This window comes from Komagataella phaffii, chromosome 1 (genome assembly GCF_000027005.1).
Source record: "Komagataella phaffii GS115 chromosome 1, complete sequence".
NCBI classification, from domain to species: Eukaryota; Fungi; Ascomycota; class Pichiomycetes; order Pichiales; family Pichiaceae; genus Komagataella; species Komagataella phaffii.
In genome coordinates, this window is record NC_012963.1 from 519,249 (window position 1) to 533,690 (window position 14,442).

A 14,442-nucleotide genomic window follows, 5' to 3' on the forward strand; every position below is an offset into this window, starting at 1 on the left:
TTCCTGTTTCGTTCAATGAATGCACTTCTCTGCTTCAAAGAGTTGCCGAGGATATGGAGTATGTTGACCTTTTGGATAGCGCTGCTACTTTCGAAGACTCTGCATTAAGACTGGTTTATGTTGCCGCGTTTGCTGCCTCTGAGTATGCATCTACTATTGATCGAATTGCCAAACCTTTTAACCCCCTACTAGGCGAAACATATGAATATGCAAGACCTGATAGAAATTACAGATTCTTTGTGGAACAGGTTTCCCACCATCCTCCCATTGGTGCTGCCATTGCAGAATCTCCCAAGTGGGATTATTTTGGAGAGAGCGCAGTGAAATCCAAGTTTTATGGTCGTTCGTTTGATATTAAGCCATTGGGTACTTGGTATTTGAATTTAAGACCGGATCACGGGATCAAGGAGGAATTATACACGTGGAAGAAAGTTACTAGTTCTGTTGTTGGAATTATTACTGGTAGCCCTACAGTTGATAACTATGGTGAAATGAAAATTGTTAACCATACTACTAAGGACTCTGTTGTTCTCAATTTCAAGCCTAGAGGCTGGCGGTCTAACATTGCCTATGAGGTTAAAGGAGAAGTTGTTGATGGCAAGGGAGTTGTTCGCTATACGATTGGAGGTCACTGGAATAGCGTTTTATATGGAAAGCATGCAGGCTCTGGAAAAGAAAAATTTGTTATTTGGCGAGCCAACCCTAGGCCAAAAGATATGGCTTTCAACCTGACCACATTTGCCGCATCATTGAATGCTCCTCAGAAGAAGCTATTGGACTGGCTACCACAAACTGACACTCGATTGCGACCAGATCAAAGAGCAATGGAAGAAGGTCGTTACGATGACGCATCTGTTGAAAAGAATAAAGTGGAAGAAAAACAAAGAGCAGCAAGACGTAAACGAGAGGCTGCTAACCAGGAATACAAACCCAAGTGGTTCACACTAGGAACGCACCCTGTGACTGGAGAACAATATTGGGTATTTAACAATAAGTACTGGTACAATCGAGCACATCATAACTTGAAGGACGTACCAAATATTTTCTAGATTTCATCAATCAATAAATCTGTGAAGAATCAGGAAACAGAGTCGCCTAGAACCGGTTGAGCCTCTAACCTTTTCCCGGATATGAGTTCTCGGTGGACCCGTTTGATTTGAGTACTCCAAATACCAAGAACAGAGGCATTATATTGGAGCAAGTTTTCAAGTATTTGACGTTTCAAAAACCTCACTTCAGGTTCAGTAATGCTGACATTCTCGTCCAGCAAATTCCTCATGATAGAGGGCCATTCGTGAAGTAGAACTTGCGAACTATATTCGAACGCAGATACTGAGGCTAGAATATCAAACAATTCCAACATGGGCAAATTCCGAAGGGAGGTGGTAGGCAATGAAAGGAAACTGAAAGTTTCTGGTGTGGTAATCAAGTTTTTGATGATTGGAATTAATGAAGCCCTGAGAGGCAAACTTGAAATGAATGTTTGATATTTTGGAATTAGTACAGTGGGGTTAATATCAGATAGTAATAGAACGGAACCGTCGCCGTAGAACGAGTCAGTGGCTGTTGAAAGAATTGAGTGCTTTTCCTCAAGATTGTTGAATACTTCGCCATCGTTTATGTAAGACAAAGTGGCAATGGTCTTTACAGCTTCAGGTACTAGCAGAAACTTTTCTTCACCATGGTATTCTGGGTCAAAGAATAATTTCAAAATGTACTGGTATTGCGGTCTAATTTTTCGCAATAACCAATCCTTTGAGTGATCTGAATTATGTGCAAGTTTCAAAAGACGGGTATAAAATTGAATAATCAGACTTTTAAGGAGAATATCATTAAGTGAATTAAATTGATTTTCTGTTATCAAATACAGGTCTTGGGGGATCTCTTCCTGCTTGGTGTAGGTCAGTAAAACAAACACTACCTCATAAAGTCTAGCCTGGATGGTTTCAGACTCGTTACGCTTCATTTGTAGAAGAATGGAAATGATTTCTGTGGATGTAAATCGTCTCTTGATTAAGTCTCCACCAGTTAACAGGGCTATGTTGATGAAATTTTCTATTCCATTAACGACAGAAACTGGAGTATCCTCAACACCCAACAAACTGATTAAATGTTTTATTATCGAAGTGTTTGCAATGGAGTCAATAGGATCGGCTTTCAGAACCACTTTGATCGCCAGAAGCACCAGATCAGAATTGCCACTGTTGATAGAATCCAAAATGAACACCAAAGGGATTTCTTCTATAATACAGTTGAAAGTCAGATTGCTAAATAGTGCTTCCCATAGATTCAAAGTAGATTTGTGTTGGTCAATAGTGACGCTTGTATCTTTCGTAACATCGAGTAGCTTTGGGGCCAGTAGTTTCAAGGTTGGGGAAAGCCCAGAGCCGTCCGTATCCTCATGCAAAGATGTATCTCCACTCAAACTTGCAATCGAATCCGCAATTATTGCTGAATCAAATGTTCTGTCTTCTAAAGTTTTGAGTAACTTTGATAGTAGCTCTGAAGATTCAGGCGTCATTGATAGGAGTCGATAGAGTCTGATAGTGAATCAAGATAGGAAAATATCTAGATATTAGTTTCGCGGAACGGAGACAAAGGGAGAGCCAGAACACTTCACAATCCTGAATCAGGCTATGTCTCTCAGCAAGAATGAGATAATAAACCTTGATGTTGGATTCACAGAGCAGAGACTTGACTCTCTGTACTCTGATCTTGGACTCTTAAGGGAGCAGAATGAAATTGGATATGAGTTCAACCTCAAAGCTTGGAAACGCTTAATTATACACTTGATGGATAATGGCTATTTTGACCAAAAAATTGTGATTAACGGCAAAAAATTGGAAGAAAAAGTGACCATTCCAGGATATCTCAAGCCACGCCTTGATCTGGTAATCAACGAACTGTACAAGGATGGAGAACTAGTAAGATTGGATGACTTCAAGAACTCACTTAACGGTGGTAGCTTGTTTCTACCTATTTTCCAGTGGATCAGTAACCGGAGTTTTAACAGTGGAGATTCAAATCATAGGCTTAAGGATATTGACTACTTGGACTTCGAGCAGTTAAAAAAGTATACTGAAAACGTAGCAAGCTTACTAGAGAAACACAGAGATCACTATACCGATAGAGTGGTTCACAAGGACTCGCTAGTCCAGAGATTCAGCCATAAATTTTGTAAAGAAGATTTCGAATTGATACTTCTTTTTTTGAGCAAAGAAAAGAAACTTCTGCAAATTGAAGGTGAGGTGGTAAAGTTTGGAGATACTCCAATTGATGAATCTGATATAGCTATAGTGTCTCTGAAAAAAAGTGCTGATCAAATGGAAACTGAATTAAACTATCTTAATGAAAGATTGGAAGTCACAACTACTAATGCGAAAACATATTTGAAAAATGGTAACAAAATCATGGCCAAATCTTGCTTGAAAATCAAAAAACTGGTGGAGTTGAACATAGAACGAACTAGTAGCAATTTCTACAAAGTTTCCGAACTACTCAATAGTATTAATCATGCGAAGAATAACTTGGCTGTTGTCAATACCTTAGAGTCAAGCCATTATATATTGAAACAGCTCAACGGAGAAGTCGGTGAATTGAACCACGTTCATGAGTTGATGGAGGCTATTAGCAACGAGACAGCCAAGGTTGATCAAGTATCTGAACTTTTGGGAGAGGCTTCTAATGATGTTGACATTGATGACGAATATGAGAAACTACTGAAAGAACAGACAGAAAAGGATAACCTTGAGGACGAGCGTTTGACTGAAAGATTGAAGAACCTAAAAACTTCAGAGAGTCAAGAGAAAGAGAAAACGAAACAGCCGGTAGACCAGCCAGAGAGATACAACCAAAAGATTCTCAATTAGATAACTACTAATTATCAAATAATAACATTATAATAACATTTATGCAACCAATTATCGAAACTTAACCTCATTTATTTATTTTTATCATCGACCAAGTCCAAATTGTTTCCATTGAAAACTTGTCTCTTATCAGGATCTTCACCTTGATGATTCAAAGTCCTAATACGCGTACTGCTATTTATGCGACTGCTCAATATACTGTTGGAATTACGAGATTCGGGTCTGGATAACGCTTCTTCAGTTCTATGGGGTTCTGTGACACTGAAATTTGACGCTGATGAATTGAGGTTCAAACTTGATTGATTGGCATGTGACAAAAAGGGTGCATTTCCCTCTGATCTGAGAAGTGGACTATGCTGTGGCGATTTCATCGATCCGTTACATGACATAAACTCCTCGTCTTCAACATGATCTTCTGAAGACTCTTCCTTTGTTGACTCTTGAGTTGACGAAGCTGTGGTTTGATTATGCCCCATTACGGATCCAATGAATCCTTGAATACGGCCGAATATACTCGAACCAGCTGGAGTGAAGCTTGAATTTGTATTGTTGCCTGTACCATAAAATTCCCGTGGTTTGAGGATCAGTGAAGCTCTATTCAATTTCAAATCAAATAGAGATTTGAATTCATCTGTGTCGGAGAAAGTAATTCTTTGCAATGGTTTGTAAAAGTAGTAAGTTTTTTGCTGATATTCTGGATAAGATTCTGTGATAAAATGACGGACATTCTCCAAAGTGTCCCGACTATTGAACGCATGTCTAATTGCGGTACCATCAAATAGCCTTAGCTGAATAATATACATCTCATCATTGTCATGAGTACTATGAACATTCTCCACCAATGGTTCAGATACTATATCCTTATCGTTGGAGCTGGAAGATTGCCTTCTCTTTCGCTCGCGTTGATCCAGACGAACCAATTCCAATATACGCTCTCGTTCTTCTTTTTCCTGTTGCTGTCGTTTCCGTTGCTCTTTCTTGTAAATTTCGGCAGCCAAGTACCTCGAGTCTTTTCTAAGAGATGACTTAGACTCTTTTTCTTTTTTCGGCAGGGGATTGGAACTAGTCTTTACCTGTGTGCTAAGTATCTTGGTTATCCTATTGTTAAATTCGTCTCGCGTTAGAGGTCCCTGCAGTAAATCAACAACTTGACCAGCGTTTATCACTATTACGCTTGGAACAGTAACTCCTGGAAACACTTGCTTAAAATTGTCAAAATCCCGAGAACCCTGTACCAATTTGAATGTTATAGCTTTCCCCTTGACTAGATCTGGAAACTTCGGGTTATTCAGGATAAGCTCGTCTCCCCATTTATCCTCACCATCCGTGGTAGAATATATCAAAAGAAACTTTTGTTGCTCAATAGCAGCTTGAATAGCTGGTCCCACTTCATGCTGGAATAAAGACTCTGTCATTTGTCAATGGGAGATAGGGAGTTTATATACGTTGAGGCTTGTATAGTTTGTATGAGGTGTGCAACAGATAAAGCAAATAGAGTGCGCGCCTCAGGGTGAGGGGAGGAAGAAGACTAAAAAAAACCCACAAATTACATAAGCAGAAAAGTTACCAAGTGAGCCCAGCGCAGACCAGAACAAGAAAAGGCGAAATATCTGATATCTGTACACGGCTGATGGTGGGCGGAAGGGGTCTAACGGTGTGTGGCGTAAGGTCGCAAGCAATAAGTGTGTGTGTGTGTGTGTGTGGCTGGGCCGAGGCTGGCAACATATATCGGCTCTGATGAATACTATCACATCTACACTTCGGCCTACGGCCCGATACCAGACCCAAAGACATGCCGACACCAACCTCGGCTTGCAGTTGTTCAGCTCCCTCTTTGAAACAACGTACTTATTTATATATGAGAGCGGAAGAACGGGTAACTAGCCTATCGACGTTAAACGTTTGCAGTAAAGCCAGTTACTCTCCAGCCTAAGTGTCGCTACTGGTGATGTAATTTTCACTAGGTTTCTCAGTTTCGGGAAAATAGGTACATCTCGGTGTCGGATCGGTACAGGTAATTTCATTGGGGGTTCCCAAAAGGGAAGGTCCGATGGATATTAAGTAATAGTTTACGAATCTCTCAAAGAACAAACATGCTCTGATGCATGGGAATAAGTGCTGGCGGCTCCTTCGGCATGCCATCTTTACAACAAGGCTATCAGATCAAATGCATAGATACGAAAGATCGTGGATCCAATTGTTCATCTCTCCTAACTCCTTGAACCTTGTAGACTTTTGCTAGGACCGGAGTTCGTCTATCGGGCGAAATGGCCAAACTTTAAATTGAAACGCATAATGCCTCGGATACAAGCCATGGTTTTGCCCTCTAAGATTGGGTGCGGGGAGACTGTTAATTGCCAGTGATTATGTCATAGCGTACCTCTTCTACGAGATTCAAGCGAATGAGAATAATGTAATATGCAAGATCAGAAAGAATGAAAGGAGTTGAAAAAAAAAACCGTTGCGTTTTGACCTTGAATGGGGTGGAGGTTTCCATTCAAAGTAAAGCCTGTGTCTTGGTATTTTCGGCGGCACAAGAAATCGTAATTTTCATCTTCTAAACGATGAAGATCGCAGCCCAACCTGTATGTAGTTAACCGGTCGGAATTATAAGAAAGATTTTCGATCAACAAACCCTAGCAAATAGAAAGCAGGGTTACAACTTTAAACCGAAGTCACAAACGATAAACCACTCAGCTCCCACCCAAATTCATTCCCACTAGCAGAAAGGAATTATTTAATCCCTCAGGAAACCTCGATGATTCTCCCGTTCTTCCATGGGCGGGTATCGCAAAATGAGGAATTTTTCAAATTTCTCTATTGTCAAGACTGTTTATTATCTAAGAAATAGCCCAATCCGAAGCTCAGTTTTGAAAAAATCACTTCCGCGTTTCTTTTTTACAGCCCGATGAATATCCAAATTTGGAATATGGATTACTCTATCGGGACTGCAGATAATATGACAACAACGCAGATTACATTTTAGGTAAGGCATAAACACCAGCCAGAAATGAAACGCCCACTAGCCATGGTCGAATAGTCCAATGAATTCAGATAGCTATGGTCTAAAAGCTGATGTTTTTTATTGGGTAATGGCGAAGAGTCCAGTACGACTTCCAGCAGAGCTGAGATGGCCATTTTTGGGGGTATTAGTAACTTTTTGAGCTCTTTTCACTTCGATGAAGTGTCCCATTCGGGATATAATCGGATCGCGTCGTTTTCTCGAAAATACAGCTTAGCGTCGTCCGCTTGTTGTAAAAGCAGCACCACATTCCTAATCTCTTATATAAACAAAACAACCCAAATTATCAGTGCTGTTTTCCCACCAGATATAAGTTTCTTTTCTCTTCCGCTTTTTGATTTTTTATCTCTTTCCTTTAAAAACTTCTTTACCTTAAAGGATGTCCGCTGAAGAGCCAACTAAGGAGAAGATTCCTATCAACCATTCTGACGATGAAGATGAGGACATCGATCAGTTAATCGAGGACCTGCAGTCGGTCCACGGTTTCGACGATGAAGAGGAGGAAGAGCACCATGAGGGTGCAACCGCCAAGCCCGTTCCAGAAGAACTCTTGCAAACGGACCCAGCTTACGGTTTAACCACTGATGAGGTCCACAAGAGAAGAAAGAGATTTGGTGAAAACAAGATGGCTGAGGAGAAAGAGAACCTTCTTGTCAAGTTCTGTATGTTCTTCGTCGGCCCAATTCAGTTCGTCATGGAGGCTGCTGCCATTCTGGCCGCTGGTCTGGAGGACTGGGTCGATTTCGGTGTGATTTTGGCTTTGCTGTTCCTGAATGCTTCAGTTGGTTTCATCCAAGAATACCAAGCTGGTTCTATTGTCGACGAATTGAAAAAGACTTTGGCTAACTCTGCTACTGTTATTAGAGACGGTCAAGTTGTCGATATTTTGGCTGACGAAGTTGTTCCAGGTGATATCCTAAAGTTGGAAGACGGTGTTGTCATTCCAGCCGATGGTCGTCTGGTTTCTGAGGAATGTTTCTTGCAAGTCGACCAATCTGCTATTACTGGTGAGTCTTTAGCCGTCGACAAGAAGACTGGTGACTCTACCTACTCTTCTTCCACTGTTAAGAGAGGTGAAGCTTACATGGTTGTCACCGCAACTGGTGACTCTACCTTTGTTGGTAGAGCTGCTGCTTTGGTCAACAAGGCTTCCGCTGGTCAAGGTCACTTCACTGAAGTCTTGAATGGTATCGGAACCATTTTGTTGGTTTTGGTTATCGCTACTTTGCTGGTGGTTTGGGTTGCTTGTTTCTACAGAACCTCTCCTATTGTTAGAATTCTGCGTTTCACTTTGGCTATTACCATTGTTGGTGTCCCAGTCGGTCTTCCAGCTGTCGTTACCACCACCATGGCTGTCGGTGCTTCTTACTTAGCCAAGAAGCAAGCCATCGTTCAAAAATTGTCTGCCATTGAGTCCTTAGCTGGTGTCGAGATCTTGTGTTCCGACAAGACCGGTACTTTGACTAAAAACAAATTGTCCTTGCATGAACCATACACCGTTGAGGGTGTTGAGGCTGATGATCTGATGTTGACTGCTTGTTTGGCTGCTTCTAGAAAGAAGAAGGGTTTGGATGCTATTGACAAGGCCTTTTTGAAGTCTTTGATCAGTTACCCAAGAGCCAAGGCTGCTCTGACCAAATACAAGGTTATTGAATTCCAGCCTTTTGACCCAGTTTCTAAGAAGGTTACTGCTTATGTTGAATCCCCAGAAGGTGAAAGAATTATCTGTGTTAAGGGTGCTCCTCTATTCGTCCTGAAGACTGTCGAGGAAGACCACCCAATCCCTGAAGATGTCCATGACAACTATGAGAACAAAGTCGCTGAATTTGCTTCCAGAGGTTTCAGATCTCTTGGTGTTGCTAGAAAGAGAGGTCAAGGTCACTGGGAAATTTTGGGTATTATGCCATGTATGGACCCACCTCGTGATGACACCGCTCAAACCGTTAACGAAGCTACTCACTTGGGTCTTAGAGTCAAGATGTTGACTGGTGATGCCGTTGGTATTGCTAAGGAAACTTGTCGTCAATTAGGACTTGGTACCAACATTTACAACGCTGAGAGACTTGGTTTGGGTGGAGCTGGTGACATGCCAGGTTCCGAAATTGCTGACTTCGTTGAAAATGCTGACGGTTTTGCCGAAGTTTTCCCTCAACACAAGTACAATGTCGTCGAGATTTTGCAACAACGTGGTTACCTGGTTGCCATGACTGGTGACGGTGTTAACGATGCTCCTTCTTTGAAGAAAGCTGACACTGGTATTGCCGTCGAAGGTGCTTCCGATGCCGCTCGTTCTGCCGCTGATATTGTTTTCCTTGCTCCTGGTTTGTCTGCTATCATTGATGCTTTGAAGACTTCTAGACAAATTTTCCACAGAATGTACTCGTACGTTGTTTACCGTATTGCTTTGTCTTTGCATTTGGAGCTGTTCTTGGGTCTGTGGATTGCTATTATGAACAGATCTTTGAACATTGACTTGGTTGTTTTCATTGCTATTTTTGCCGATGTCGCTACCCTGGCCATTGCTTACGATAATGCTCCATACTCTCCAAAGCCAACTAAGTGGAACCTTCCAAGACTTTGGGGAATGTCCATCATTTTGGGTATCATATTGGCTATCGGTACCTGGATTACCTTGACTACAATGTTGTTGCCAAGGGGTGGTATCATCCAGAACTTCGGTTCCGTTGATGGTGTTTTATTCTTGGAGATTTCCTTAACTGAGAACTGGTTGATTTTTATTACTCGTGCCGCTGGTCCATTCTGGTCTTCTTGCCCATCTTGGGAGTTGGCCGGTGCCGTCATTATTGTCGACATTATCGCCACTATGTTCACCTTGTTCGGATGGTGGTCTCAAAACTGGACCGACATCGTTACTGTTGTCAGAGTCTGGATTTTCTCTTTCGGTGTTTTCTGTGTCATGGGTGGTGCTTACTACTTGATGTCCGAGTCTGAAGGATTCGATAGATTGATGAACGGTAAGCCAAGAAAGGAACCACCACCTCAAAGATCCATGGAGGACTTCATTGTTGCTATGCAAAGAGTCTCCACTCAGCACGAGAAGTCTGGTTAAGCTTCACGATTTGTGTTCCAGTTTATCCCCCCTTTATATACCGTTAACCCTTTCCCTGTTGAGCTGACTGTTGTTGTATTACCGCAATTTTTCCAAGTTTGCCATGCTTTTCGTGTTATTTGACCGATGTCTTTTTTCCCAAATCAAACTATATTTGTTACCATTTAAACCAAGTTATCTTTTGTATTAAGAGTCTAAGTTTGTTCCCAGGCTTCATGTGAGAGTGATAACCATCCAGACTATGATTCTTGTTTTTTATTGGGTTTGTTTGTGTGATACATCTGAGTTGTGATTCGTAAAGTATGTCAGTCTATCTAGATTTTTAATAGTTAATTGGTAATCAATGACTTGTTTGTTTTAACTTTTAAATTGTGGGTCGTATCCACGCGTTTAGTTTAGCTGTTCATGGCTGTTAGAGGAGGGCGATGTTTATATACAGAGGACAAGAATGAGGAGGCGGCGTGTATTTTTAAAATGGAGACGCGACTCCTGTACACCTTATCGGTTGGTCATGCGGGACTATCATATGTACCGTGCGTTCTCATTACCCGTCTGACTGCAAGGACATCATCTGTCGGTCACCGATGATCGATGTGACATATTTGCATGCACAGTGAACGTGATTCCGGAGGTCTATACCCCCTACATCAAAAGGTCTGAAAAAAAAAGGTGGACTCACTTTAAACAGAATTCTGGCCATGTCTGATAAGCTATCTGATATTGCCACAATTGATGTGAGTGATACCTCCTCCGATTTGTCGCAGTGGTTGGAGCCACATTGGCTCTTGGCGCCCTTCAAACGGTTGAAATGGGGATTCTTGCCTGTGAGACGTATTGTTGAGGATGAGACTGAACTTGAAGGAGGGGTTAATATTGAAGCTAAAGAAGAGGAATTACCGATTGAATACCGTGATGAAAAAGACCGTAAGTGGTGGAGGTTCTTTGATGATTATGAATACAGGCAAAACAAATATAAACGATCAAAGCACAAATGGTATAAGTGGTTTAACCCATCTGATACCCCAGAAGAAAGGAGAGTCGTGATTAAAGTTGATATTCTCCTAACTCTTTATGCTACCATGGCATATTGGATTAAATTCTTGGACCAGACAAATATCAACAATGCCTATGTCGGAGGACTGAGAGAAGGAATTGGAATGAAAGGAAATGACCTAGTGAATACTCAGGTCATGTTCACAATTGGCAATATTGTGTTCCAAATACCATTCATGTATGTGCTAAACGGATTTCCATTGAGTTACGCAATGCCATTGTTAGATATAGGGTGGTCGATTTTCACATTAGGAAGTTACCGGGTAGAAAATGTCACTCAATTGAAGATCATGCGCTTTTTTATAGGCGCCTTCGAAGCTCCAGCATTTATAGGGTTCACCTATTTAATGGGGTCCTGGTACACAGTGGATGAAGTCGCTAGGCGGCAGACTGTTATGTATCTTGGTCAATTCCTGGGATTGTTAACTTCAGGCCTTTTATCGGGTGCCATTGTGGAAGGAATGGACGGAAAAAGTGGATTGAACTCTTGGCGATGGATCTTCATCGTCGATGGTCTTATATCCCTAGCAGTAGGCGTAATTGGATTTTACATGATTCCTGGAACCCCTGATAATTGCTACTCAATTTTCCTATCCGATGAAGACATACAAATTGCCCGGAGAAGAATGAAGAGAAATACTACCGGCCCAACTGCCCCTGTTGATCACAAAACGCTGCTTAGGTCATTATTCAAATGGAGTCTTTGGAAGCGTATCCTGTCGTCGTGGCATATCTACGTCCTGACCATATGGGATGCTTTCATGTGGAACAACAATAATGGTAATTCAGGGACTTATGTTTTGTGGCTCGATTCCTTGAAGAACTCAGATGGAAGTCGTCGATACAGCCCTGGCAAGAAGCAACAGATGTCAGCTTTAACTCCTGCATTAGGTTTAATATGGGTTTTATTGACAGGTTGTTTTGCCGACTTGCTGCACTCTAGATGGGGAGCCATTGTGTTCTCCCAAGTCTTTAACATCACCGGTAACACCATCCTAGCTGTTTGGCATGTGAACGAACGTGCTAAATGGTTTGCGTTCTGTATGCAGTATTTTGGTTGGGCTATGGCACCTGTTTTATACTCATGGGTTAACGATATCTGTCGAAGAGACCCTCAACAACGCGCTATTACTTTGGTAGCCATGAATGCAATTGCTCAAATAACAACAATTTTCATTCCGCTTCTCGTTTGGAAAACGGTCGAAGCTCCACGATTCCTCAAAGGTTTTAGTTTTACAGCAGCATCAGCTACCAGCTTGGCATTGATGTCCTTCGTAGTCCTATACTTCTACAAGAGGGATGAGAAGAGACAAAGTGCTGACAATGGAATCATTATCTACAACTCAGATGTTGACGGGGATATAGCAGCACAGTTCGAACAGAAAAATGATTCTTGCAAAAGTTCAGAGCTTGCATTAGCCTTGAGAAATCACCCAAGTGATCACATTCTCCGCTAGAAGCGGCCAATCATTACATTGTCATTGCATTTTTGACCATCTATATACATATATACCCCTAGCCAAAAATGATTACGTATTCATCTTAACACCATTTGGGCATCGCAATCACCTTGCTTGAAACATCCGTGACACGTACATTAATTAATTAACTTTGAATTGTACCATAGACTCAACTGAAAATGGCAATCAACAACAGTATCATAGTTCCTGCCTATAAAGAAAAGAATAATATTAGACCACTGGTCACCCGTATTTTTGCAGGGCTTGGCAACGAGTTTTCAAAGGACACTGAGGTGATTATTGTGGATGACAACTCAAAGGACGGATCAGTTGAAGAAGTAGATGCTCTCGTCAAGGAGGGTTACAATGTTAGAATTGTGGTACGTACCACCGAGAGAGGTCTTTCATCAGCCGTTATTAGAGGTTTCCAGGAAGCCAAAGGTGAAAGGTTAGTCTGCATGGATGCTGACCTCCAACATCCCCCTGAATCTGTACCTGATGTCCTGAACGCTTTGAAAGATGCCTCATTTGCTTTGGGTACCAGATATGCACCAGGAGTCGAAATCGACAAAGAGTGGGGTGCTTTCAGGAGATTTACATCCTGGTTCGCACGTCTTTTGGCTCTGCCCCTTACCCCGGCTTCAGACCCAATGAGTGGATTCTTCGGTTTGCAGAAAAAAGTTTTCGAAAGCATCAATACCAACGATCTGGATGTTCAAGGTTTCAAAATTGCCTTGGAATTGCTAGTCAAGGCTAAGCTTCCACATGGAATTAAAGATGTGCCATTCTCCTTCGGTTTGAGAGAGGAAGGTGAGTCCAAGTTGAGCAACAAGGTAATCGTTCAATATCTGCTCCAACTGAAGGAGCTGTACATCTACAAGTTTGGTGTTGCTACCTTGGCTGCGGTCGCCCTTCTACTGGTATTTGTAGTCCTGTTCCTCTTTCAATATCTAGTTTTGTAAGAAGTAAGTTTGTCCTTAGGGTCATAAGGAGATCGCGAATAACAGACAATTTTAGATTTCTATCCCACTCTTGAAAGGAGGCTTGCCAGCTGGCCACTCCACATTTTATCTCCCAGATTGTATCCCTTATTCCGATTTTCTGGTCCCTTGATCCTCGCTTTCTTTCTTGAACAGCGGCCATGACCACCTTGGCCGAACGAAACCGGCAGGTGTTGTGTACGTCCAAACGAGAAGGCGTTGGAACGAAAGTGAAACAGCTACTCATACGTACTACTGTCAAACTGGACTCTTTCTTCTCCAAGTTGGGCAAATATAGTCCGCAATACATCTCATCCGACGAAATTCTCGAAGAGCTTTTCATGAGCAATAACATGTCGTCGGACAAGGTCCCCTTGGGCTCTCAAATAGAGCAGAGTTCTCCTAAGGAGACCCGCACAGACAACGAGGCAAGCGTCAGCGGCATCTCCGCAGAACAACCGCAAAAAAATGATGACTTAAATTTTGACGAGTTGTGGGAAAAACAACACGCTGAGTGGCTGACACCGTTGCCTGAATATCAAACACTTCATGGAAGACTCCAGCTTCAAAAACGCATGCATGAGGGGGATATTAAACACATCGTTTCTCCAAAGGACCACTGGATCGTTTATCAAACTTTGGTCGTTCAGAGCAGTGCTTTGAAACGAGCAATCAGCTTATCAAACGTCATTGAAATCTTGCATAGTGGATGGGTAGCCGACAAAACTTGGGAACGTGGAGTTACTTCGGCTGTTTCTGCTCCACTTCCGATAAATCTATTGTGAAATGATACTCCAATACTAATTAATAATGTCATATCCTTATTCTCCAGCTGCGCTGCTCAATCGATAAGATTGACTGTCTGCTCTAGTATACGTAAATCCCGATCCATAGTCTCGCAGTCTTCCTGTAATGAATTGCTTACCAGTTTTTGGCTCTTTCGTACTTGCCTCTCAAGTCTTTGTGAAGCCTCGTTTAGCTTTTGGTG

At 42.0% G+C, this 14,442-nt stretch overlaps 7 protein-coding genes across 7 annotated transcripts; 5 read left to right on the forward strand and 2 right to left on the reverse strand.

Annotated features, from left to right (window-relative positions):
• Positions 1-1,078: 1,078 nt before the first annotated feature.
• PAS_chr1-3_0287 (Hypothetical protein) lies at positions 1,079-2,521 on the reverse strand (the record flags this gene model as incomplete). Its single annotated transcript, XM_002489585.1, has 1 exon — positions 1,079-2,521. One exon carries the CDS (start codon positions 2,519-2,521, stop codon positions 1,079-1,081), a length of 1,443 nt encoding a protein of 480 aa, XP_002489630.1.
• A 115-nt stretch (positions 2,522-2,636) lies between these two features.
• PAS_chr1-3_0288 (Hypothetical protein) lies at positions 2,637-3,869 on the forward strand (the record flags this gene model as incomplete). Its single annotated transcript, XM_002489586.1, has 1 exon — positions 2,637-3,869. One exon carries the CDS (start codon positions 2,637-2,639, stop codon positions 3,867-3,869), a length of 1,233 nt encoding a protein of 410 aa, XP_002489631.1.
• A 71-nt stretch (positions 3,870-3,940) lies between these two features.
• PAS_chr1-3_0289 (Hypothetical protein) lies at positions 3,941-5,284 on the reverse strand (the record flags this gene model as incomplete). The annotated part of the gene is made up of 1 exon (XM_002489587.1): positions 3,941-5,284. The coding sequence occupies one exon, from the start codon at positions 5,282-5,284 to the stop codon at positions 3,941-3,943; it is 1,344 nt and encodes a 447-aa protein (XP_002489632.1).
• Positions 5,285-7,270: 1,986 nt separating this feature from the next.
• On the forward strand, positions 7,271-9,961 carry PAS_chr1-1_0002 (Plasma membrane H+-ATPase, pumps protons out of the cell; the record flags this gene model as incomplete). The annotated part of the gene is made up of 1 exon (XM_002489588.1): positions 7,271-9,961. One exon carries the CDS (start codon positions 7,271-7,273, stop codon positions 9,959-9,961), a length of 2,691 nt encoding a protein of 896 aa, XP_002489633.1.
• A 698-nt stretch (positions 9,962-10,659) lies between these two features.
• On the forward strand, positions 10,660-12,471 carry PAS_chr1-1_0003 (putative transporter; the record flags this gene model as incomplete). The annotated part of the gene is made up of 1 exon (XM_002489589.1): positions 10,660-12,471. The coding sequence occupies one exon, from the start codon at positions 10,660-10,662 to the stop codon at positions 12,469-12,471; it is 1,812 nt and encodes a 603-aa protein (XP_002489634.1).
• A 182-nt stretch (positions 12,472-12,653) lies between these two features.
• On the forward strand, positions 12,654-13,436 carry PAS_chr1-1_0459 (Dolichol-phosphate mannosyltransferase; the record flags this gene model as incomplete). The annotated part of the gene is made up of 1 exon (XM_002489590.1): positions 12,654-13,436. One exon carries the CDS (start codon positions 12,654-12,656, stop codon positions 13,434-13,436), a length of 783 nt encoding a protein of 260 aa, XP_002489635.1.
• A 179-nt stretch (positions 13,437-13,615) lies between these two features.
• On the forward strand, positions 13,616-14,239 carry PAS_chr1-1_0461 (uncharacterized protein; the record flags this gene model as incomplete). The annotated part of the gene is made up of 1 exon (XM_002489591.1): positions 13,616-14,239. The coding sequence occupies one exon, from the start codon at positions 13,616-13,618 to the stop codon at positions 14,237-14,239; it is 624 nt and encodes a 207-aa protein (XP_002489636.1).
• Positions 14,240-14,442: the final 203 nt, after the last annotated feature.